We start from the raw sequence: 24,386 nt of genomic DNA on the forward strand, positions 1-24,386 counted from the left end.
AGTGGGTCACAATGAGCCAAGTGACAGTAAGTAATGCCTGCTGCCTTTGACTCAGTGCAGCGCCTAATACTGGTGTCTTGGTTAGTGCTAGAGAATGAAGTTGCACCAGGATGTAGGAAGAGATAAAACCAAAGAATGTACAAAACTGGGGAATTTTCTAAACTTAGCTTTATTTTTTCTGTGAGAATAAAAGGCCAAAATTTATAGACAAATCTGTAATAATAATGCCAAGAGCAAAGTGCTAAAGGCATCAGTTTGCTTATCACAGTTTATGCTCTTTTGTATTTGTATTTACTTTTTTTGCCTGCAGTTATTGAATGCCATGAGAATGAATTAAGTTAGCTTTAGTGTCACACTCCGTAATGAAATGGTCTGCAGTTAATCTTTCTATTTTTAAAAATAGAAAGAAAAAAGCATGTTATTCAAATACATTGTTCAAACTATCTAGGTTGGCTTGTAAATTGCTCCCTCCTACTTTTATATATGTAATGCTTTTGATTTTGCCTCACTCCACCTCTTGGAAGTTAGGTAACAAAGAGTGAGCTGCTTCCTCTCCAGGTGATTGGATTTGTTTGGTTTTTAATACTTGGCTAAGTCACTTCAGTTTGTGCTTCTCATTTTTTTCTCTCTGCGGCACAGCCTGTGGAGGTTATACCTGTAAAACAGATAAATGCTCAGCAGCTATCACAGTAAGTGAAACAGATAGTTGACTGTGTTTCTGCATGATTAACTCTTAATGGTTTGCTGTGATTGAAATCAAGGTCTCTGGCCTCCACGGATGTCTCCCACCCTAATGTTCCTTCTGCTCCTCTCTTGGCTCACCTTCTGTTGTCCTCTTCACTCTTCTCAGTTTTCCTCTGAGTTCTCTCCATTCTGACTTCTCTGGTTCTCCATGTTATTTGGCAGAAAAGAGGAGGGCAGGTTCCTGGGCAGTAGGGAACAAAACTACAGCAACTGCCTGTCTTTGTTGCGCAACGTTTCTTCTATGCTTTTTCCTCACAAAATGTCTCATGCAAAATTGTTAGTTCTCTCATTCTCCCCTTGAAAATCTTACTTTCATGCAAAAAATTATTTAGAGTAGTTAGAAAGCAAGAGAAGACACAGATTTAACTTGTGCAATGTCCAGGATTTACAAGATCAGTATAAGCAATGGAGCGGCTGCCAGGGGAAGGAAGCAGTTTCTGAAATATGCACTGAGCTTGGTGTTCTTAATCCTCTGCGTGAATGGGTGGGCAGTGGTGTTGAACATAAACACACAGGTGCAAGAATACAGTTTTAAAACTGCACTATAGAAATCTTGATTTCTGGCTGACAGAACCTTAGCCCAAAAAGGAAACCTGTAAAAATCCAGACACAGAAAAAGCCCTGGAGCTAAATACTGTCACACTTTGGGGAGTCAGAAGTATAGGAACAATGGCAAAAACCCAGCATGCCCAATGACATGGCTTTTAGCAAACAATTGACAGGTTTCAGAAGGCGACAGAGAAAAGCTGCACTGCTATAATGCGACATTATTATCTGAGGGCTTTAATGCATGTAAAAACAAATATACTGGTTAGTATATGATGATGCACAACTGTGTGGCTGATTTGCATGCACAATTTCTATGATTAATAAATTATGCAATGCTAGGACAAGTGTACTACAGTGAACTGCTTGCAGCAACCATGAGCACTCCAGCAGGTCACACTGAACACTCTGTCCTGCTCTGGTAAAGCTTTGAATATTTAATTTTTAGCTTGCAGCTCCTAGGCTGCAAAATGGTGAAAGGAGGGGAAAAATGTTCCTTGCTTTTACCTGATTTGCAGGAGATGCAGAATGGCCACCAATTACCTTGTGTAAAAATGAAAGATGAACTCAACTGAAAAAAATAAAATCAAGGGGATTTATTTGAATAAAAATATAAGAGTTGCTTAAGAATCAATGTATATATTTCAAATCCTAATGTTTTGTACTTAACAATTTGAGTAAAATTAAATTATCAAATATGTATATAATAATGGAACAAATCACTTAAAAACATTAGATAAGTATTAAAAAATTGTATTACAAACTACCTCCCGAGGCCAAGATCTGAAAGAGCTACAATGGTTTCAGATGCCATTTGCAGCAGCTTTTACTGCTGAAGAATTCTGAGAATATTCACCAGAGTAGGCTTTTAATCTGGTATCTCTGATCAAATAGGAAAGTGTCAGATATAGTTATTGTGTTTAGGGTATCAGGCTATCTATCAAAGACTGGTACCCTAGCTTGAAATCTGAGATCTGGCTCCTTGCCTCACACTGTGGAGAATGTATTCCCATGCTTTGCCTAACACAAATTCATTTCCTTTACATTCTCATTTTTAAATTACCGTCTTTTTAAAAAATCTCTTGTGTAATATGAGAAATGCATCATATTCTTGCATCACATTCTGAGCACAGTTAGACTTTGGCTTGCACTGAGGTTCTAGCAGACCCTGCCAGCACATCTCTGCCTCCTGAACATTTTACCCAAGGCATAGGCAGCTTACGTGTTTGGAAGCAATTACTGTGCTAAGTATCCAGTGATGTATCTTTTCCAGAAGCTGAAAATGAAGGTATAAAAGACATCTACACAATAATTTATGGGTGTTAATGTATGGGTGTAAGTTTCTCTGGGGATAATTATGTGACTACACTAATAATGCAGAAGATGCTTTGATACATTAAAGAAAAGAATGTTCTTTAGCATTTCAGTACTGTCAGGAGGGCATATATTTGAACAGAAGAGAGGGATGAGCAAACCGTATGTCTTATCAAATATAGCCCATTCTCTTAACACTGCAGGCATGCCATGAAGACACTGTTTGATATAAGAACTGATGTTTAGAAACATTTGCTGGAAACTTTCTGTTTTGAGAGCAGAAAGATGCAAACAGCATACTGCTGGTGAAGCACTGGCATGAGCCACTGCAGAAGTGGGAGAGGCATGGGTTACAACTGGAAGAGGGGGCATTGCTGGCAGTTGGATGGGCAAAACATCCACAGCTTTGCAGACTTTGGTACTTCTAAAAACTAGTCTAGCCCACTTTGAGGCTGACTTTGCTGTGTTTCAGATAGACCTGCAGGCCTTTATGACAAGTCCAGTGTCAGGCTTCATTAGCATGCCTTGAAGAAGGGAAGGTTCCCAGCTAAGTCAGAGCAATTTCTCCCAAATGATCCCTTTGCTGGCTGGCAGACAGCTGACATGGAACATGAGGTCCTTGAGAAGATCCCCAGCACACTGGTGGAAGGGATGGCTCCCATTGCTAGGCTTCAAGGTGTTTTTAGTCCTTGTGGAGACACCTGGAGCAATGCCACCATAAAGCTGCCCTGTGAAATGGCCTCCGGCTGGATGCCTCTGCCTGCTTTCCAGTGGAGTAACTGCCCAGCTGGAATGAAACTTCACACAGTTTAGGTTTTACCACCTTCCCAGTATTTTAGCTTTTGTCTTAGTAAGCCTGTCATCTAATCCTTTAGATGGCCTCTTCCTTTTATATCTGTATAAAATTGCTCAGCAAGCTACTACCTGAGGGATCCCCAGCCACTGGTGTTGCAGGAGAATCCTGAGAGGCTGACAGGAAAACCATCGGACTTGGTTTCCTGGGTTGATGGGGGCATGTGAGACTGGCGGGTGGATGGAGAAGGCCAAGGCAGGCACTGCAAGAGGCCACATTTGCACTTCCTGTCGCTGGAACGCTCATGGGGCTGCTGGGACAGGGCTTTGTCTGAGTAATTACAAGGCCATTCCTACCTAACAATGATACCTGCTGTTGTGTTTGTTGCAAACTCCCCTGTGTTACAGCAAGGCTTAGTGGATATTCTCATTTAGTCTAACCAGAACGGAGCCCAAGGGTCAGAACAGCCATACTTGTGCATCAAGGGGATGAGACACGGGGATTCCAGAAGGAGAAGAGCTTTCTGCCCTCTCCATGCTGGGTCCAACTCTTCTGCCCTTCCGCAGCCGCAGTGTGGCTTACCAGGTCCCTTCCCGGGGGCTGTGCTGCGTGCTGTCCTCCATGGGCACAGAGGGATCAGCAGGTAGAGCTGTGGAGTGTTTGATGTTTTGATAAAGAATGGCACATTTTAAATTAAACTCTTGTAAAAATATGCAAAAATACTTCACACCAGCGACAGCATGTGCTATCAGGGCATGGAAGTTTGAGCAAGGGGATGTGGTCCTGATGTCACATGGCTGGCCTGACAGATACAGGCCATTCAAAAATCCAGAAGTTCAGATTGCTGATCACAGGTCTGTTTTGGGAAAAAGAGCATCTACCCCTGTTTCATAATGTGTGTAGTGGAAGTACTGGGAGATATGCAAATACGGACATTATGCAATGAAAGGAAAACTACTTTAAAACTGTTTACAGTCAGAAAAAGTAAGAACCAGAACTGCAGCCTTTTTATTGCTACACCACTGAAATGAGTGTGTGCCCAGCCTACTTAGGTAGTGTAGTGTACAGGGCTTCTTTCCATCTTCCCACTGCTGTTTATGCCTCTTTAGTAACAGCTGACATGGAGGCAATCAATCTGGAGCACACTGGAAGAGGAATACTGTGAAAAGTATTGCTCTATGATAGCTACCATGTGAACAAATAATTAAGGATACCAATTAGCACTTACAGTCAAGGGATAGGCCTGGGGAGCGGGACTGTGACACACCAGTGTGTCAGCCTGGGGATGGAGACTCCATGCTGTTGAGCTCTGTGAGCCAAACATTGCGGCCGAGCATCTCCCATAGGAAATACAGGTGGTGGAGCAGATCCCAGTGCCCTCTGGTGCACCATGGAGCACCTCACCTGAGTTGACTCCAGTGAAGGACTCCTTGTTGTTCCTGTACAGTAAGGTCACGAACATGTGGTGCTGTGGGCAAGATGCAAGAGGTCAGGCCAGTTAGGTCAGTGTCTGCCATGAAAAAGTGGACAAGACAAATTTTATCTTGGCTTATTCAAGCAAAGCCCTACTGTCCCAGCACTCGATGCTGTCTAACAGGCAATTTTCACAGCCACAAATAGTTATTACTTGACCACAGCTAGTGAAACAATGGAAAGCATGCATGTAAAATAATTTGACAAGCTTCAGAGGAAAAACATTATTTAACATATTATTTGTAAAATTTTTGCTCATATGTAGAGATAAAGAAAAAAGTCTATTTCATGCAAAATATCTAAACTATTTACATTATTTTCATTGAGCTATGAGAGTCAGCTTAATCTTCAATCCAGGTCGACTAAACATACAATCCAGTTCTGCACAGTTCTCCCCATTAACCAGGCCAGATAATTTTATTTCTTCAAGAAGTACACTCAAATGTGATACGACACTAATTTATTTGTTACTTTGAATACTTTGTTGATTGATTGATTTTTTCAGGATGGAAAGGGAAGGAAGTCTTCAGTAAATTCTTGTGGTCATAGGGTACTTCTTTATAGCTATTTGACACTTGTATACAGGCAGGGGTATGGACTACAAACACAGCACAACAGAAATATTTGCAGGGCAGGCAAACCTTCAAACAGGAGTTTATAGCAATTCAGGAAAAAAAAAAAAACTAACAAGTGAGATATAATCCTACAAATGTACCTAGAAACATATTAAAAATTGATTCAAAAAATGCTACTGCAAGTTTGCAAGTTAGCTTTGTCTTTATAGCAAATCTATGCAAACTTCAAATGCTAGGCCTGAGAATGGAGGTATCAAAAATTAACAGCCACATTATCTGCAGTGTGAAAATGTAGATGAAATAACATCTTCAAATATTTTCTTCTCTCTCTTTTTTTCTCCCTAGTTTTCTCAATTTTTCCTTTGGCAGCTATAAAACCATATAACCAATCACAAATAGCTATAGATGGAAGAGAGAAACCATAAAAAGAACATCTTCTCTCTTAATTTATTTTATTCATTCATTTTTTGGACGTGTTTATTGGTTTATATGATTGCTGCACATGAATAAAAGCACTAGAAACATTTCCAAGCTATTGGTAACAAATGATTCAAAGCTCATTTCTTCTCTAAAAATTAATCATAAAAATGAAGCCTTCTTGTCCCCAGACTACTTGTCTTCCTGTCTGCATCCAATTACGCCTGATTTTTAAGAAATTCAGCCCAGCCTCAGCAGACATGATCTGATTTCAACAGAACCTGGAACGGGCGGTGATTTTGAAACATTTTGGGGTACTTTTCTCCTGTCAACAGCCCATCCCAGACAGCCTACATAGCAAGGCAAGTTTTCATTTTTCCTCACATCCCCTGTCCAGCATTTCTCACTGACATCCCCTGTGAACCACTGCTGGCAGCAGCGCGCTTTGCCTCAGCGTCACAGTGCAGGGAAAAAAACAGCCATGTTTTACCCATAAAATGCTTTTACAGCTAATGAAGTGAAAGTCTAGCACATCTGTTAACTTACAGGGCCATTTTTTTCAGAGAGAAAATACAATTTAAGGGAGATATTTCCTACACATTTTATGTAATGAGGGGCTATGCTGTTTGGGAGGAACAGTCTATTTATATCCATGTGGAAGCATCATTGCAACTTTCATAGTGGATCACCAGATGTCTAAAAGCATTGTAGATGTGTTTGTTCTGTGTACAGATGAACCCACCACTCCTCCAAGCTTGCTCAACAGCACGGTTTAAGTCTCCAATGCAGGTCCACTGAACTTCATCCTTCATTGAAACAGACCATTTGGAGTGATCCTGGATTGAGGGGAAGGTGGAATTCAGTGGCGTCCCTATGAGATTTATGTTGTAGACATAGTACTGGAGAGAGCAGTTTGAGGGAAGTTTTTGGCCAGAGTGCTGCCAGGATTCAGCCAACAAATCAGTCTTCAGTTCCTGAGCCACCCAGGCCACATAGATATCTGTGGGACAGCAGAGGATGGGAGAAGTCAGCCTTCATTTTCCTTCATTTAAGAAGGAACCAAAAAGGATCACCTAAACTGGGCAAACTTTGCTCCAATGCCTGAAGTGAACCAGAAGAGATTTTGCCCCCAACCTCCACTCATTTTGAGTTTTATTTCCTGAATTCACTCTTGTTTTCCCTTCTTTTGCTAGAAAACTTGTCAGAAATAATCAATAGGAAATAAAGGAAAAAAAAAAAAAATTTCAATTCTTCATAACAAAAAAAAAAGCAGATGATTCAAACCTCATTTTTGTTCTTTGCTCCTACAGTTGAATAGCAGGATAGAAAATTTCTGACAACCCCATTAGTGTGCATTGTAAGACATTTGAGAGACCAGATAGCTTTTCACTTTGTGGGGCTGACAGAATGACAGACCATTCCCCACTCTGCTACATTTATTTCTGAAACTGAAATTCTTTTCTTCACCTCAAAGAAAATATTGTCAAAGGATATACTGACTGCCCACTGCTTGCTTGAGCACGTGATAGATAACAGCACTTTCTCTTACCATCCACAAAAGAATTAGACTTTGCAAAGTGGAGAAAGGCTTCCCCACGTGCGGACTGCAGCTTGGAGAGGCGGCGCAGGGGGTGTGAGGGCAGCCTGGAGCCTGCACAGAGCTTTTGAAGGTTTGGGAGATCGGCTTGGAAGGTATCAGGTAGGGAGCAGCTGTAGATTTCTGGATTAGAGCTCAGCATCTGTTGGTCTGGAAAAAAGAAGTAAACAAACAAAAAGAAACAGAAACAAAAGCCCCCAAACAACACAAAAAATCCACAAAGAAATGAAAGCAAGCAAAATGAAAATAGGTTAAAGTGAAGCAATCAAGATAGTAAAGTTCTGCCTGGGAAGAGAAACACAAATCCTTTCTAATCTTCACAATTTATCTCCCAGAGGAGTTCAGTGTCAAAGTAGCTTGTTTTAGCAACCAAAAATGTGTTTAATTGCTTTGAGTTCTGACTGGCCCTGCAGCACACAGCCTGGCTGGGAAAGTAAGCTCCATTTTTACCATGTACACCTCCCTGCTCTCAGCAGAAGGGCCGTGCCACATCCCTCCATGACCATCTTCAAGCCTCTGAGTGGTCACACAGTGCTCAAGTGGCATGTGTGAATTCATCTCTGTATCTACAGGAGGAGTTTCCACTCAGTTACACTTGCCAAGCCAAAGCCAAAGAGAAAAGCTGACCAAGAACCTAGCTTGATTTTAGAGAGAAGAGTGTTTGACTTTCAGAATCTGGACCGAATCTGCAGAGGAAAGTTCTCTGTACAGTGCTCAGTCCTTGCTGTGGATTGCATAAAGAGGAAGAGTACAAATAGCTGATGAGTTCATGAAGATGACTCCATCAGGAACTTTCCAGTCTTTCCAGCTCAGGAAAACCCTAAACTACAGATTACCAGAAGCTGGGAGGATAGAGCATGAAAACATTACTGTGCTTCTCATTCTCTTCTTCCCTTTCCCTAAGCACAAGCAAAGATGCACCTCCAGGAACAGGATCTTGGTTTTGACAGCTCCATAGTGTGCCCAGCTTGTTTGTTTACAATCTTACACATTTCTTTGATAAAATCTGGCGCTGGTAACTGAGCAAAGAGCGAAAAACAATGTAAAAGGTGTTAAGGAACATATAAGTGTGTCATCTTACCATGCCTTTTGATAGTCCTTATTCAGAACCTCCAGTGTCAGGTACTTCTAAATCTTACAGATACAGATTTTTTTTTTCTTATTTTTAGGTTTCATGTTTTATGTGGCAAAAAGTACCTATAGAAATTCTGGGGAATATTTTTTCAAGCAGTGATTATTGATATTTTTCAAGCAGCTTTGCATTTGTAGAACTGCAGACTACAGCAGTTGAATAAGCTATTACTTCTGTTAAAAATGATGACCCATCCTCCTTTATATCTCTAAAGCATTTGGTATGTATGGGCTGACTTTGCCCTCAATATGCTCTTGCGACTATTATTATCTCAATAGACCCCATGGGAGATGGAGAGAGAGTGGAAGAGTGAATTTCCCACGTTCCCACAGGAAGAACTCGATAAATAGAACTGAAAGCCAAGCACAGAGTTTCCAGGCCCCATTTGGTTACCAAATTTGATAATGGAGGATAAAAGCAAACAATTTTGGAGGCACAGCAAAAAAGGAAAGGAGTCAGAGAGTTGCAGTGGTGCAAAGGCATTCTTAGGGAGGTTTCCTTACCTATTTCTATGAACTGCTCATACATGAAAGTTATGCACATGGCTGTCTGTCCGTAGAACTCCCCACTGGCTGGGTAACCATAGCCATCCTCAGGAAAGGGGGGGAACAAGGGCACGCTGTGGATCACCCAGAAGCCTTGTGATTTGTCCAAGAGCAGAAATCCTATCAGAGGAAAGTTATATCAAATGAATGACGTAAGCCCTGAGACATCACAGTGGTGCCCTGCTTTGGATTTGATGCTGCAGACATCATGCTTTAGTGTGTTAATGTCTACAGTGAAACTGTCTCTACAATATATCAATGGGCTATAGAAAACACTGATATTGTGCTAAAATTGCATTAATTCTTGGCTGTGTAGCCGAACTTGAACCGTCACCTCTGTGCTTTCAAAGAAAACCTTTGCAAAACTTTTTCATTCTCTGCTCAAATACTGTCTCTGAAAAATCTGATGGTTTAATATCTGTGACTCCCTCCTCATGACCCCCTCCCCTTCCCTTCATTTCATCACTGTGCTCAGTGCAGGATGCCCTGCAGGTAGGCAGGGGCCCAGGGAGCAGCCCCCAGCTCTGCAGCTGGATACAGCCCTGCCATGGCTCTCCAGCTCCAAACTGGGCAAGTCCTATCTGCTTCCTCGAGGGACCACCAGGACTGCACAGCAGCTCTGTGGCTATACTGTCACTGCTTACTTAAGTGCTTCTATAATCCTTCCACAGACATGGAAAGCTGGGAGCTCAGAGGCTAACCATCTCACAGGGTGCCATTCCCCTTGCACTGGGTGCTGCTGTCACACAGCCAGCTCAGGACGATGCGTCTGTACTTGCTGAAGGAGATACATGAGTTTCCACTCTTGAAAACAAAGGTTCCCTAATCCCTAAGAGTTCTTCAACACAGAACAGGAACAGCAGAACCAGAATAGAAGCAACTGCGGTTGTCACCACACTGCAAACCACTCATCATGCAAATTTGCTTTCCAGTTTTGTTTTAGGCAGGATTTTTAGATATGCAGATTGACAAACAAACAAATTCCACAACTTTAAAAAGGATGAAAGCTAGGGACTCTCCCTGTACCTTTGGTGTGTCCTCTTTTCTTGCTGATGGGGCCTGAGTGAGGGACCTCATCGTTATAGATTGCATACACAGTGTTGTTCCTCTGCAGGGAAACACACATTTCTGAAACACAACATTCAGTAAGAGGAAGGCCTTTAAGCAAACAACTTTTGCTGAAAGAATTCAGCAGATCTCTGCATACATCACGAGACTCTTTCCTGTGTCAGCTGCCACCATCTCCACAGAGCTTACACGAAAATAAACTTGAAGACTCAGCATTAGGATCCTGGTTAATATAAAGCAGAAGTTCTCTCAATCATTGCAACAGTCCTTCAAGCTCAATATGCTCAATAGGACAGTTTCCACAGGTTCTGTTGGGCAACCACTTCCCAGAACTTCCCACCCTCTGCTTTTCTGTGCATCTCTTTCTCACTTAGCAATAAGATCCTGTAAAAATGTCTGCTCAGGAAAAGAAGCCATTGCAAGTGTTCTTATGAAGGACAAACAATGAATATTTTTTACAAAAAAATTTACATACAACTGCACCTACATGTTATCTGCCCCGAATAAAGAACTTCAAAGGTTGAGAGACATTTCCCCACCTGATGCACAGTTTGCAAATGCTAGCAGGGTAGGAAGATGGGATCAGCATAGCTCAGTGTTGTGAGCTTGTAAAGATTGTTTGTATTACAGCTCCAGCGTGATACAAAATAGGAGAGTCGAGTGGTTTGGCAATATTCGACCAATTTTTTTTTTACATATAAATGTAATGACACCCTACACTAACCCACAGCAGAAATGCAAAGACACACCCAGACTCCTAAGAATGGGAACAGTGTGTAGATGCTAAAAAATAATCATGGGCAGACCTTGTGGTATTTTATGATCACACTAGTATAAAGGAAGTTTCTGACTAGAAAAAGAAATTATTACTGGTGAAGCAGTCAGAAGGCAACAGCAAAACCCAAATGTGATCTAAGGCATTGGAGCAGCTTGCCCAGAGAGGCAGTGGATGCCCTGTTCCTGGATACTTGCAATGTCAGCCTGGACAGGGCTCTGAGTGCTTGATCGAGCTGTCGGTGTCTCTGTTCAGTGCAGGGGAGTTGGGGTAGCTGACGTTTAGGGGTCCCTTCCAACTCAAACAATTCTACGATTCTATGATTCTAATTGTAGCCAGAATTGCAAATGATCTGCCAAGCCACCAGTGTGCTCACGTTGATGCATATTAGCAGATCTAGTCAGTCAGGTCTGGCTATATCCCTACATGCTTATTTTGGCTGGTTTCATTTAATTTGCATGTAGTGTCAAGTAGACATGCTAGCAACACAGCAATTAAACCTTACTTACCTTGGACTCGTATGCTTTGTAGAGCTGCTCCAGTGTCTGTCCCAAAGCACCCTGTGTCATGTTCACAAGGTACCTGCCAGGCTGCCACTGCTGCGCTAGGCTGTCCATGTACAGGTATTCCAGGCCCAGCCCTGTGCCATCTCCTTTGGTGTGCTTTGGCAGCTTGTATAGAGCAAACCTGCAGCAGTGACAAACAAATTTTGTTTTTCTCACTAACCATTCTACTGAATGCATAGGTCCATCTCTTCTCCCCCATGAGCATGTAAAGACCAAGGTGGCCACAGGGATGCCTGCACAGTGGCACCAGTGCTAACACTCTGGAGCCAGCACTACCGTGTCCCTGCGGACACCTTCAGTCTACTTCTCTGAAGAGGCTTAGACAGCACCAAACTACCCTTGCTATGGCCACACTGCTGTCAGTACCCCAGAATAACTAGCCTTAGTTTTCCCTCACTGCACCCACGTCCCTCCTGTGGCTAAAATGTGAACGTGAGCGTCTTTGAGCAAAACTCTGTCTTGCATCTTTATGAGGTTTTCACCCTTGGCACAAAGGCTGCTGAGAGGATGAGCTCTGCCTGGCATTTCAGTGATGAACTGTGAGCTCAGCATCAGGGAGATACAGCAGGGAAACCTATTCAGGGATGCACGTTGTGGGGACATCCTCTGGCATCCCATGCAGCCACCAAATTCATGCTGCTTGTTCCTGGCTTTCATAAACAGGAAAAGGCTGAGCCTGAACTTCAGCTCCCAAACTCAGTCTGTCATTCTCTTGGTCAGTATGGATAACTCTTACCAACCATTTCTTATTCCATACAAATAGAATTATATATTTATATGAACCATAATTACGTTGTATATTAAATCATAAAATTGTATAATTCCACATGTTCATACATACATATAATAAGCACGAAACCGTGATTAATTACAATCCTTCAATAGCAGACTCACATTCTGCTGAGCTGTTGCAAGTGGAATATTTAAAAACAATTAGTAAGAAACACAACTCTCTTCAAAATTGCAGAGTACTCTACATTGTTGGTAAATGGGTCCATTCCTACTAGTGTTTCTGATGAAGTAAACAGGTTTTCCTAGTGCAAAAGTCCATGGGATTAATTGCAGTCTAATTAATTGAGCCACTTTCTTTGAGTGCTCTGCTTAAGTAATTTATTATTTACGTCAATAGTAAGAACTGAGTGGCATTATTTTCAGTCCTGGGTATAGTACTTGGCAATAATGCAGTCTGACTGCACTTAACACTTTGAGTATGTCAGGAGGAGTAGGTCCTGCCCAGATAAATTACAGTTGGTTAAAAAAAAAAAAAAAAAGGCAGCTCAGAAAGCAGGTAAAAGCACCAGAAGAGCATTATGCTAGAGGGACATTTAGTCCATGGGAAGGGCACATATACAGGCTGAGGAGAAGCACACACTATGCTAATGGTTCTTGTAATCCACCTACATCCCCACTGTCTGAGGGACATCCCAGGAGAAGGTGAAGAAGGGATTTGCAGGGGAGGTCTGGTGAGAGTGTTTCCTATTTGAAAAGCTGCAGCCACCCCTCCACTTGCAATGAGGTTTTGGAAAGAAGACAAATAGTAGTAGTTATACAGGTAGGAGATGAGCCAAGAACTGCTGCCTGAAGCCTTTCCAAACTCCTCCAAAACATTCTGGAAGGTCAGTGATCTCTCCATGTTTACAGCCCTGCAGCTAACCTGCTTACAGGAATGCCCACTCCCAGGTGAGCTGAGTACTCGTCCTGACAGCTGAGTGCCTCAGCAATTGAAGCTGGATAAAAGTCCTCATTGCTGGTGGTGCACAGGAAGTTTATCATGAGTTTGAAGTATTGAAGTGTTGTGGGAATGGACAGAAATTACTTTCCTGACAATCAGGAAAAAGCAAAGTCATTAGCAGTAAAGAATCTGATTAACACAGCCACAGTGTTTCCTTCTGAGTGAGCACTGAATTTCTAGAAGCAATTTTTAACCATCTTTTAATGTCTTTTTTCCCCATCCTATAAAAACCAGTGCACTGCCCTGGCTTCAATCCCTAGCTCTGCGTGCACAAGATGATTCTCAAAGAGCGCAGTGAACTTGGGCCAATAAAGCAGAGACCTCTGCCCTCCTAAGGACAGTGGGCCTGGGGCCATATGCTGCGTGCAGGGGGTGCTGAGGTGAGCTCCCAGGTGAAACAGCACCTGTGGCCATTGCCAGCCCTACCACTCATGGAAGGAAGTGCAGGCAGGCTGGGGACACAGGTGGGAGTACAGATTCACGGCACAGTTTGGGTTGGAAGGGATCTTACAGATCCAGCTGTCCCCCAGTAGGATGCCTCCCAGTAACTTGAGTTGCCCAAAGCCCCCTCCCACCCAGCCTTAGGCATTTCCATGGAGGGATCAGAGTGGATAAGGGAAATGATTCCTTCAGTCTAGCAGCAAAGAAAATGCGTGTGAGTACTGGTAATAAGCAATTATGGAGAACTGCAGCAGGAAGCCACTGAACAGCAGAGACTCGCATACAGCTCCTGCTAAGTGAAAATAAAAAAAGTAAAAGCTGTGTTTGTTTGAAACGGTGTCAACATTCTTTGGTTAAGAGGAAGCTTTTCTCAGCAGTTTCAGTTCTCCTTCGTAGCAACTGACTTCAGAATCGGGAAGAAGCAGAGGATTTTGTCAATAAACAAGCATGACCATGCTGACAGGCAAGCTTCTCTTTCATCAGGTCACGATACGTTTGGAAGATCTCCCCTCTTCTCCCTACTACTCCTGTCAGAAGGGACCAGGGTCAGCAACTTACTCTGAAAAGAATCATTGTTTTACAGATAAATGAAGTCTTTCTCATCACCAATTTCTTGGCTGCCTGCACCAATTCAGATTCTGATTCCCAAAAAATGACTTTTATCTGGAGGTGCGTTGGTAAGCGGGATGGGGCTGGGCCAGTCCCTCAGGAGCTCAATGTGAGCAACATGCTGCCTGTGCTTGGGAGCCCCCGGTGATCCACGTGTGAGGGTGGTGGTACGGAGCAGCACCACCTCCTCTATCGCTTATATCTGAACTGATTGCTGCTCTATCATTCTTATTTTAAAGTGGTGATATTTGTCTTTCAGAGGTTTCAGTGCTTTTTTTCTTTTATTTCCTTTCTTAAGAGCCCTTGCTTTACTTTCTAAACCTGGGTTGGCTGCTATGTGATTACACTTCGTGTCTTTCATCTTCAGGGTGCATTAATCCAGTTAATCACTTGGCACCTAAGTGCTGGCTGAGTGCTGCCAGACACCACATTCCCACACAGCCATGGCTGCCTGCGCTCCTTGTGCATCTCCCAGCCCACTCGGCAGGTGACTGGGCCTCGGCTCCACTGTGTGGCCAGGGGCCATCAGTGAGATCAGGGCAGGGTGCGGGCATTTTCCCGGCAGTGCTGCTGCAGGCAGTTGTGGTGCTGGCACTGGAACACAGGCGAGGCTGTCTTTGATCATCAGACATGCATGCTGTGTAAACCTGTCATTATTTTGCAGTTAGTCATAACAGAGCAGCGTGGTTGGTTCCATGCAATGAAATCACCTTTCAATAACCTAGCCCAGGTTTTCCTAATGCAAAAATCAGCTACTCAGAGGCAAGAAGGATTAAACCAGTGATTGCTATGCATTACTTTCCAGTGACCCACCTACCCTGCACAGTATAATTTTAGGCATTATTTACTCATCCAGTTTCCCTCCCATGTGTGGTGCTTACTTACCAGTCCACTGCCTCCCCGTCTTCATTCCTGCAGGAAATCTCCGCTGCCCACAGGGCTGGGGAGAAGAGCAGCAGCAGCAGAGTAGGGCCGCACCACGCAGAGCTCGCAATCATCTCGGTGCGTGGCACAGTGAGTGCAGGGCAGGCTCCGAAAGCAGAAGTCACCCGCATTTCCTCAGGCCGTTGGTGAACGCCCCCAGGATCAATGCGGGCGGAACGGAAACGTGAAACTCGTCAATATTGTACAACTACCTGAAAAACTTCAGTTTTCAGACAAACAAACCAAACCCACTTTCTCCTCTCTGCTTTTTCATGCAGCCTTTGCACCACTCCCATTTGGGTGTGGTGCCAGCCCCCAGTTCAGCTCCGTTCCTCCATTTGCCCATGGGCACTGAGCCTGCAGAGACTGACAGCAACAAAAACCTCTGAGCCACAGCAATTTACTTCCAGTTAGTTAGTGAGGTTTTAAAATTCCTTTTAAAATGCATTAACATTTATCTTAGGAACAAAGTCTGAATTGAACTGAGCCTTGAAAATATTCTCTTCTCCTTTCCCATTACACTTGCACTGGAAGAAGTTAATATCAGGTACGGGACGAGTCAGCCTCAGGGAAAGTCTATTGCAGTCAGCACTGGATGTTTTAGCAGAAAAGAAAACCCCATGACCCCACAGTATTTTTCCTTCTCTCCCATTGCAGTGCCTCCAAGTTGGGCTGCACAGTTTGACCAAAGCAGGATAAAAGCAATTAGGGCTTAGCGCAAACAAAAACAATGATCCCAGAAAGCCAGGATTGTAGAAGTGTGAATTGAGAGCTGAATTTTGCTGCTCAGACTTGCTTCTGATCCCTTTCAAGAGCAATCAGGGCTGGAATCCAGTTGCAACAAAACCCTTTCAACCAGCCCAGCCCTGCACTTCTTTCCTTCTCTGGAGAACCACAACGTGCACAGATGGGGCAACAGAAAACAAAAGTCATCAAGAACATGACAGCTGCTTTCATTCTTTCGTTGGGAGTTATGCCTGCTCACAAAGCCACCTGCCTGCCCTGCACTGAAGCTTTGCTTCAATGCCCCTGCAGCTCCGCGTGCGATTTGCTAAAAGATCTGCCCTCCAAGAAACGTTTTAAAGTCTGTCATAGCTGTTACTCATAAAGACATCTTCTCAAAGCATTTATCCTTCTATCAGGACTTGGAAATATTTTCATAATCACAGGTAATCACAGAAATAAAACAATAAATGTTACTTATGTTTCACTGCCTAAGTGTAACTAATGCCTCTGCCAAGTTCTATTACAACTATAGCTTGTGTGTTTTCCCTTCAGATTAAGGATATAGAATTGCTCAACTGTGAATATGGCAAGAACACAATCAAGTTCCTTCGCCTTCATAGAGATGGAAAGAAGCACTTCGTTAAAGAAGTGGAAGTGTGCACACATCTCCGGCTGACTTCTGCTCATGAGTATTTGGATGGAAACAACTCTTTCGTGATACCTACAGACACCATTAAGAATATTGTCCTGGTGTTGGCCAAACAAAAAGGGGTATCTTTTACTTTTTAGCTATCCTTGCTTTTCTTGTTTCTTCACTAGGCAGTGTTTGTTATGCAGCATTTTAAACAGAAGGACTCTAAGTAGCTTAGTCTCCTCTTAATTCTGTTAACTGTGCTCTTACTTCCCTTAGTTCCTCATACTGTAAAGAAAATCTGCAGCTCAAGTTCTCTCTCTTTTAATGAAATCCACATTCAGCATTACATCCAGGGACTCCAGCTCCCAAGCTGCAGAATGGGAGATTGTTGAGCTGGATCTGGATGTTTATTTGCAGCATTTGCTGCAAGCTGATCAAATGAGTAGGCTCGCCACGTGCAGAGCCAGAATTGAAAGAAATCTGTATTTTTAACAACACTGATCCTCCTTAAATATTTACAATTAGAACAATCTGCTCTCATATGTGAGGTAATTGCTTTGTTCTAATAATATTCTTTGCTGCCTTAGATCTCAAGTATAGAACAATTTGCTATTGATATCTGCAAACACTTCATGACAACATTTTGCCAAGTGGCATACGTCAAAACCTACATTCAGGAAGTGCCATGGCAACGTCAATACCAGGTATCTGAAATACTAATGCATTCCCTTGGCTCGTGCTGGAGCCATTTGTCACTCTCTTACCCTGTTCTCCTGTTAAGGTGATGCTTTCTGCATTTTAACTCACGTCTGCTCTGGATTTTAGAACGGCGTTCCCCACATCCACTCATTCATACTTGTTCCTGATGGGATTCGCTTTTGTGAAGCTGAGCAGTGCCGGAATGGTGAGAAAAGACTTTGCAGCTTCCCCTGTTTCTCTGTAAATATTTCTGCTGATGAAAGAAGGTGGCTTTAGGGACAGCAAAAGCCGTGGCAGGGCTTACAGAGTAACAAAACCTCTCCAGAGGTCTAAACCAAGGAATAATTTTATGGTCTAATTGTGTAGTCCTTGATCTCTGAGAGACAGCTAAGGAACAGCTGAGCATTGGCCCCACATTCCTGCTGAAAAAAAAGAGAAAGCCCATGCAGGTTTCCAGTGCCTTTTGGCATAATGTTTTGTAATGTTCACAGTAATGTTGACAACTACTACATTTTTGTCAGCCTTGATATAATTAATTTTATCTTCTTGAAAAAAATTAAGAAACCTGAAAAAAAAAAAAGTTTATGCTTTCTTGAGACGCTTCTGCTTCCAGTGTATGAACTGAATATAATATTTCATCATCATGATAATTCTGCATGCAATTTTGCAATTTCAGCCTTTACAAAGGCTTTCTGAAAAAACTGCCTTTTCTTCTTAGTCTTTTCTTCATGTAGTCCTTCAGCTGTTTCTTCAGGATTCCCTGCTTGTGTGCACAATAATCAGAAGATTTTCAACGCTCTTTTATTCTCCTTATAAGTGAGCCTTCTCTATCTTTAGCATCCTCCTATGCACCTAACAGCCAGACACACAAATTTATTTCTCTGTTAACCCTGTGTTTTAGCACTTTACTCATCATTAAAAGAAAACTTGTGAGGCTTAACAGAATTACAAGTTTTTTTTTCTTCTTCTTTTTTTTTCTCCCCTGTACTATTTCAATTGATTGGAGGTTCAGAATTTTTTAAAACCTGAAAAAATCAGAAGTAACTTAATCACAGCATTGCAGGGTTGGAAGAGACCTCGAGAGATCATCGATTCCAACTCTCAGTGGAGTTGCCATCAGACAACTGAAAAAACAGTACAAGCACAAAAGCTTCTGAAAGCACAGGGACATTCAGCTCTTTAAAAACTTTGTCAAGGTGTTATAGTTCTAGGTAGATAGCTAGCCAGCCAGCATTTCATTAAAGCACTTGTTGCAAGCAGCTTTTTCAAACAAGAGTATGCATTTGAATATGAAATATTTCAAGGTACACTGATAGTATTTGATTACATTTGTACACAGTTATCTTATAGCTGAGCAATGAAGTCATCAAGATCTGAACCAAATCCAGTATATTCTGTTCAACAATATTGGGCAGTTAAGATAAATCTTTAGATTCTATAAAGCTTTGGTGAATAATGAGGGAATGTAGTGAAAGTAATAGATAACACCTCCCTGGACCCATTCAAAAAGCAATGATGAATGTAAACAAGAAAAGAAATAGGTGAAATACAGTTTTAATCATATCCAGTAACAAGTCATTAAAACAAACAAACAAACAAAAAAAAACCACTCTAAACAATCATTTCATTTGAAAATATCTATCAAAGCAAAATTACTTTCAATATAACTTTCACTGAATCATAGAATGGCCTGGGTTGAAAAGAACCTCAAAGATCACCTAGTTTCAACCCCTCTGCTTGGGAGCCACTAGACCAGGCTGCCCAGAGCCACATCAAGCCTGGCTTTGAATGCCTCCAGGGATGGGGCATCCACATCTTCCTTGGGCAACCTGTTCCAGTGCATCATCCTCTGAGTGAAAAGCTTCCCCATAATATCTAACCTAATCTTCCCCTGTCTCAGTTTAAAACCACTCCCCCTTGTCCTATCACTATCTACCCTTGTAAACAGCCGTTCCCCCTCCTTTTTATATGCTCCTTTCTTCAAAGACAATTTAAGGACAAAGTGTGTCAGTCCTCCAAGTCAAAGGCAGGATTACTATGTGCCAGGCTTACTCAAGGATTAATTTTGAACTAGCTAGTGTGTGCATGAAGAGCACAAAGCAGCAGCATGGGCTTCAGCCAGTGAACATCTATATGGGCTCTGGGTAAGTCTGCATGGTGTAAAGTTACTCTTTCCCAAATTTGCATTTCTGGCAGCCCTGCTCAGTGAAATTTTCAGTTATCAGTTTGGTGTAATCTAAATGACTGACCACATGAATTTTTTTAGCTACCATCCAAAATGACAGAAGAAAATGTTCAGGACACAACTGTTAGGTCTTGAGAAAATTATAATCCGCCTATGCAGCATTGATCTGCAACAGCTCATTTTATAAATAGTGGCTACAAGGAAAACATTGTCAGTTTGAACCTGTGGGTGGTATCTGTATTAATGCCAGTTCCTGCTAATTAGCTGAACTGCAAGCATTTGCATTGGCTCCTTGCCCTCTCGTTCTTAGGGATGTAAAACACAACAGGATGGATATGTAAAGTGAATTTCTGGTTGAGGTCCCAGTCTTTGTATAACCTACCTTTCAACACTCCTCCATGTTAGAAAAGGCCTCCCTTTACCTTTCCTGCACACCACAGCACCAGTAGCCCATTTCATTTCCATTTTGAGCAATTAGTGATCCCCAAATTGACATCAGTTAAGAGCCTACCTGATATGCATCCCAGCTCCAAGGAAGTGAGATGTGTCCTCAGTTCTCCACTGCAGGTCACTCCACAGGATTCTCTTCTTTTTAGACTGAGCTCTGATTTCAGTGGCTTCTATCTTGTTTCTTGCCTTCTTGCTGACATCAGCACACAGAAAATAATTTTTAGAAGTAGCTAGCCTTGCAGCAGAAACGTGCAAGTCTTGAAGTAGTCAATACCTGATGGCTCTAGAACTGCTACTACAAGTGCACAAGCAGAGGTTCTTTCTGTCTGCCTCTGAAAAGGGCTCATGCTATCACATATTTCTGGCTCACAGGTCCTCTGGTTGTTTTTGCTGGAATTAAAGATTTGAAACTTATGAAGACAACACAGTCTGGATTTGAAGGCTTCTATAGAAATGAACACACCACACTTCCTGAAAGGAATGACAGGATTTTATGTGGAGAGCTCTTCTGCAAGTGGTCATACGGCGAATGCAGAGATCTTGACTTTGACTGCATGTGGTATATATAAAGTTTAATAATATTTATCACCCAATCTTTGATCCCAAAGTCCCTCTAGGCATCGCAGCAGGGTAAGGGCCAGACCTGCAGCTGCCGAGCACCAGCTGCTCCTGTAGGTCTCGGCAGAGGCTCTAAGCATTCAGTACTGGGGCAAAAGGCAATCCCTGGGGCTAAATCAGCTTCCGTTTCCAATGGTCGACCGGACAGCAGGATTTAAATGGACAGTCTGTAGCTCAATTCAGAACACTTTAAGAGAACAGCTTCACAACTCATTTGTTAAATATTTTTAACAAAATATTTGCTGGCAAGTACAGAGTTTGCAAGAGAGGAACTGGGAGGAGACAAGACAAATACACTGATCTTCTGTGAAATCTCATATGCTTTTTCTGACAAACCTGTCAGAAAAGACAGAGAAAAGCAGAAATGAGCACAGTAAAATATGATGAATCTGGACAGAAGTTTTGTAAGAACGTGTTTTATCTCTAGGGCCAAAGTCCGGGAATGCATCCTTGAGGCCTTTTCAGGGCCACCTAACTGTGGGGAATATTCACCCTCTTACCAGAAGACCATCAACTGCATCCAGATGTGTGTCCTTTCCCGAGTGTCACAGGTATTGTCTTTCTTTCTGTTGATGTTTTACTTAAACAACAGTGTACATTAATTGTCCTTTGAGAGGACCAAAATGAACCTATCTCCTCTAGGAGTTCTAAGATGGAACTGTTTGGTGGTACAGCTAGATGGTCTGAAAAACTATAAATGCTCTCACAAGTTCAGTCCTGAGAATTTCTGCTTATTAGCTATGACCATCATGGGGGAGAACACTGCTTTATGCTTGATAGGATATGACTAAGGGTGAAAGGAACACTGCAACAGTGGCCATACATTCAATAGAGTGCATTGATCAGCTGTACATATTTTGGAGAAAGAAGGTGTTGCTCTGTTTTTCTTCACACTGAGGGAAAACATCATAGGCTGTTGGCTGAGAAATGTTATGATTCACTGCTCTGTTTTCATATTTTCAGGTACAGATCATAGAAGTCATCCTGAACAACACTTTTTATAATGTGGTAGACATGAAGGCACTAGGCTGTACCAATGACAAAGAAGTAAGTAAATGCTCCAATTTGCCAGAATTGCTCTATAAACACGCAGCCATAAAGCACAGCAGCATCTCTGCATAGAAAACAGAGTTAAAGGGAGCAAATTCCTCCCCACCCCCCGCCCCTGTAAGCTCTACCTTACTGTTAAAGGAGCTCTACACTAACTACAAGAGAAGAATGATTGCCTTCTTATGTTGCTAAGCACAGGAAAATGCTTTGGAGATCAGAAAGATCCGTAACAGATGTCTGAAAGAAATCATTCATTTTTACTGCATTACGATTTTAGTGATAATATCAACTTGTGCAGTTTTAACCAAGTAGAATTAGTCTCATCATCCTTTCACATGACCTGGCAATTTGAAATGCCAGTACAATATGGCTCTTCTTTCTACTCCATTGGCAGCACTGCTGAGGCCAGTGAGGATCCTTGGTGCTGTGAGGTCACAAGCAGGTTAGCCAAAGCCATAGACTTTATCTCTAGATGACAGAAGACCAGCACTCTAAGACAGCAATGAAGGAATTGTTCCGTAGTCATTAGGAGCCAAAGCAGGCTGGTCCAGCAGTGGACAAGGTATATAAACTAAGTTACATATATTATATTAAATTATATAAATATTATATATTATATATATTATATATGTAAACTTAACATCAAGCAGAATGACAGACAAAGCGGCTGCAATGTATTTTCTCCTTCTTCCACAGCTGTTGGTTTCCAGCTTTAGCTGTTGGACAGGTTCAGCTGAAAGTTTGTTCTGTTATCCTCACTTGACAGAGAGAAACTTGGTTACTTCATATTGCAGTTGTTGTTTTGACTGATCAACGGTCCATAGGCTGTTTACACTCTGGCCTTCCTTTCAAATCATGATTATCCTGCCACCCTATACTACCTTTGGCCTCTTGCAGGAACATTATAAAGCTACTTCCATCTGAGATGACAAAATCTACCATTGAGGTCCAGAAGGGATGTAATGGACCAACACATGATTTTGAAAGGAGGAGAATAGATGCAGTTTCTTCTGTGATGGTAATGACAGGTCCTTGTCTCAGGCATGACTCTGTATTCCTTCTCCACAGGTTCTGGTTCCAGTAGAAACTCCCTATGGTTCCTGTGCTTGCACGGTTGGCAGAAAGAAGTACTTAGAAGCACAAAGCCACATGATGAAAGATGAGAAGCAAAGTCAGTTTGGACTGGTAGCTACTCAGGGAAAGTAAACCTCTTGGCTTCCTGTGTACATTCCTGATAAACTTGCAGTATGGCTTTCCTATATACTTACTACTGGCCTCTTTCATGCTGACTACTTTCCACTCAGTGAACTCCTAGATTGGGATTTCTAAATCCTCAGAAATTCAGATAACAAAGTATCTCCCTGGAACTCAGTGTGATTTGCAGACTGAAATCCCAGCTGGAAACATTATACTCAATTTTTAAATCAGCTATTCCCAGATTTAATGAATTTTATAATCTTTAACATGTTTTTGACACACAAAATAAGCCATTTTGTATATTGTCTATTCATATTTCTTCAGTAAAATGAATATACAGACACAATACCAGATGTTTCACTTATGTAACCTGTGCCAACCCCTTGATGCCACAATGACCTAGAGAGTTGAAGTTCTGATCTGACAACCGAGTGGGGAATCAGTCAGACACTGATTTCTTTGTGAAGGAAATAATAATAATAAAAAAATCTAACATATCTTCTGTATAGCATGACTAGTTACAGCTGTTTACTAATTTCTCTGCATACGTTTTGGTTGCATGGCTGCTGCTGCTATTCATGAGAATATACAGTTACTTTATAATTACTTTTATATTAATCATTGAGGTGTTTGAGGATTTGGGCTATCTCTGTAATTTTAATTAAATAGGTTTCTTTGGTCTAATAATCTCACCATGACTTCTGAGCAGGCACAAATCAACCTAAGTAACCCTATTATTCTTAGGAAGAGGCAGAAATACAGGATGCATTGAGATAAAACTGCAGAACCAGCAATTCTCATCTCAGAAATGGCAGCTACCACATTTGCAATAGAAATCCTGCTCAACTTCTAATAGCTTCTAACCACTGCTTTCATTTTCTCCAAGTTTCACTGTCACAGAATTCCATGTGACAGAGACAGCAAATCCAATTGGAAGTGCCCTAAGTTATGTCTGAAAACTGCAAATTGGTTGCCTTCGTGCCTCCTCAGCATTTCTCGGAGTACAGAGGGTCAGAAATACTGAAAATGAAGAACATGTCCTGCACCATACTCCATGACAGGAACTTGCCTTGATGAACAAGATTAACAGTTGTAAAGGGAAGGCGCTGTTCACAATCTGAGACAGCACCTCAGAAACAACAGAACAAATGATACCACAGATCTGCTGTTCTTTGGTCACTTGTTGATTCTGAATGCTTCATTAGTGACACTGATTTGTTTTGCTGGGGTTTTGCTGGGGATGTGTATTCTTACCTTGTTTGACTTGATTTGTATTGTACTTGTGGGCTTGGGCTTATATCTTGCTACTTCTTCTATGTTAGGTGCTTATAATTTATTAATTTATCTTTCAAAAGCAAATAAAGAGCAATATAAAAAACCAAACAAATCAGAATTTGACTCTTCATAAGAAATAAAACAATTTCCTACTTGCATATACATATAAACACTGTATGGAATGATATTTTAGTTCAGACAATTTTACTTCAAAAAGTGATCAGCATTGCTTCAAATGACAGTTCACTACCAATTGATAAAAACAAAAGGAAAAAAAGGTTCATACTGCACATCTCAATCT

At 41.9% G+C, this 24,386-nt stretch overlaps 2 protein-coding genes across 6 annotated transcripts; one reads left to right on the plus strand and one right to left on the minus strand.

Moving 5' to 3' along the window:
* Positions 1–514: 514 nt before the first annotated feature.
* On the minus strand, positions 515–15,664 carry DNASE2B (deoxyribonuclease 2 beta). 5 transcript variants are annotated; one of them, XR_016469271.1, is made up of 9 exons: positions 15,213–15,664; positions 11,489–11,666; positions 10,163–10,244; positions 9,095–9,256; positions 7,412–7,609; positions 6,605–6,862; positions 4,626–4,865; positions 1,798–1,861; positions 515–925 (listed from the first exon to the last, which is right to left on the minus strand). XR_016469271.1 is itself a non-coding variant. In XM_031600187.2 (7 exons), the coding sequence occupies exons 1-7, from the start codon at positions 15,380–15,382 to the stop codon at positions 4,798–4,800; spliced, it is 1,116 nt and encodes a 371-aa protein (XP_031456047.1). In that variant the 5' UTR covers positions 15,383–15,664; the 3' UTR covers positions 1,923–4,797. The 5 variants fall into 5 exon arrangements, 2 of the variants coding, with proteins under 2 accessions (XP_031456047.1, XP_031456025.1); XR_016469273.1 differs by lacking the exons at positions 515–925; positions 1,798–1,861 and adding an exon at positions 1,928–4,046; XR_016469272.1 differs by lacking the exons at positions 515–925; positions 1,798–1,861 and adding an exon at positions 3,980–4,542.
* A 740-nt stretch (positions 15,665–16,404) lies between these two features.
* LOC116233357 (uricase-like) lies at positions 16,405–24,159 on the plus strand. Its single transcript, XM_031600199.2, is given in 8 exon segments — positions 16,405–16,507; positions 16,509–16,748; positions 17,199–17,315; positions 17,437–17,515; positions 20,318–20,504; positions 20,991–21,114; positions 21,527–21,610; positions 22,682–24,159. Coding segments are annotated over 8 exon segments (1,032 nt in total). The 5' UTR covers positions 16,405–16,444; the 3' UTR covers positions 22,820–24,159.
* The last annotated feature ends 227 nt before the right edge of the window (positions 24,160–24,386 follow it).

Source organism: Phasianus colchicus, chromosome 9 (assembly GCF_987193195.1).
Source record: "Phasianus colchicus chromosome 9, bPhaCol1.hap1.1, whole genome shotgun sequence".
NCBI lineage: Eukaryota > Metazoa > Chordata > Aves > Galliformes > Phasianidae > Phasianus > Phasianus colchicus.

Bases quoted from the DNA above. Each gene is read 5' to 3' on its own strand.
- DNASE2B (XM_031600165.2), bottom strand. From the start codon at position 15,382: ATGCGGGTGACTTCTGCTTTCGGAGCCTGCCCTGCACTCACTGTGCCA. The intron at 9,257-10,162 runs GTACAGGGAGAG...TTCCTCTGATAG, and splicing joins GAAAAGAGGACACACCAAAG to GATTTCTGCTCTTGGACAAA. The intron at 7,610-9,094 runs GTAAGGAAACCT...TCTTTTTTCCAG, and splicing joins TGAGCAGTTCATAGAAATAG to ACCAACAGATGCTGAGCTCT.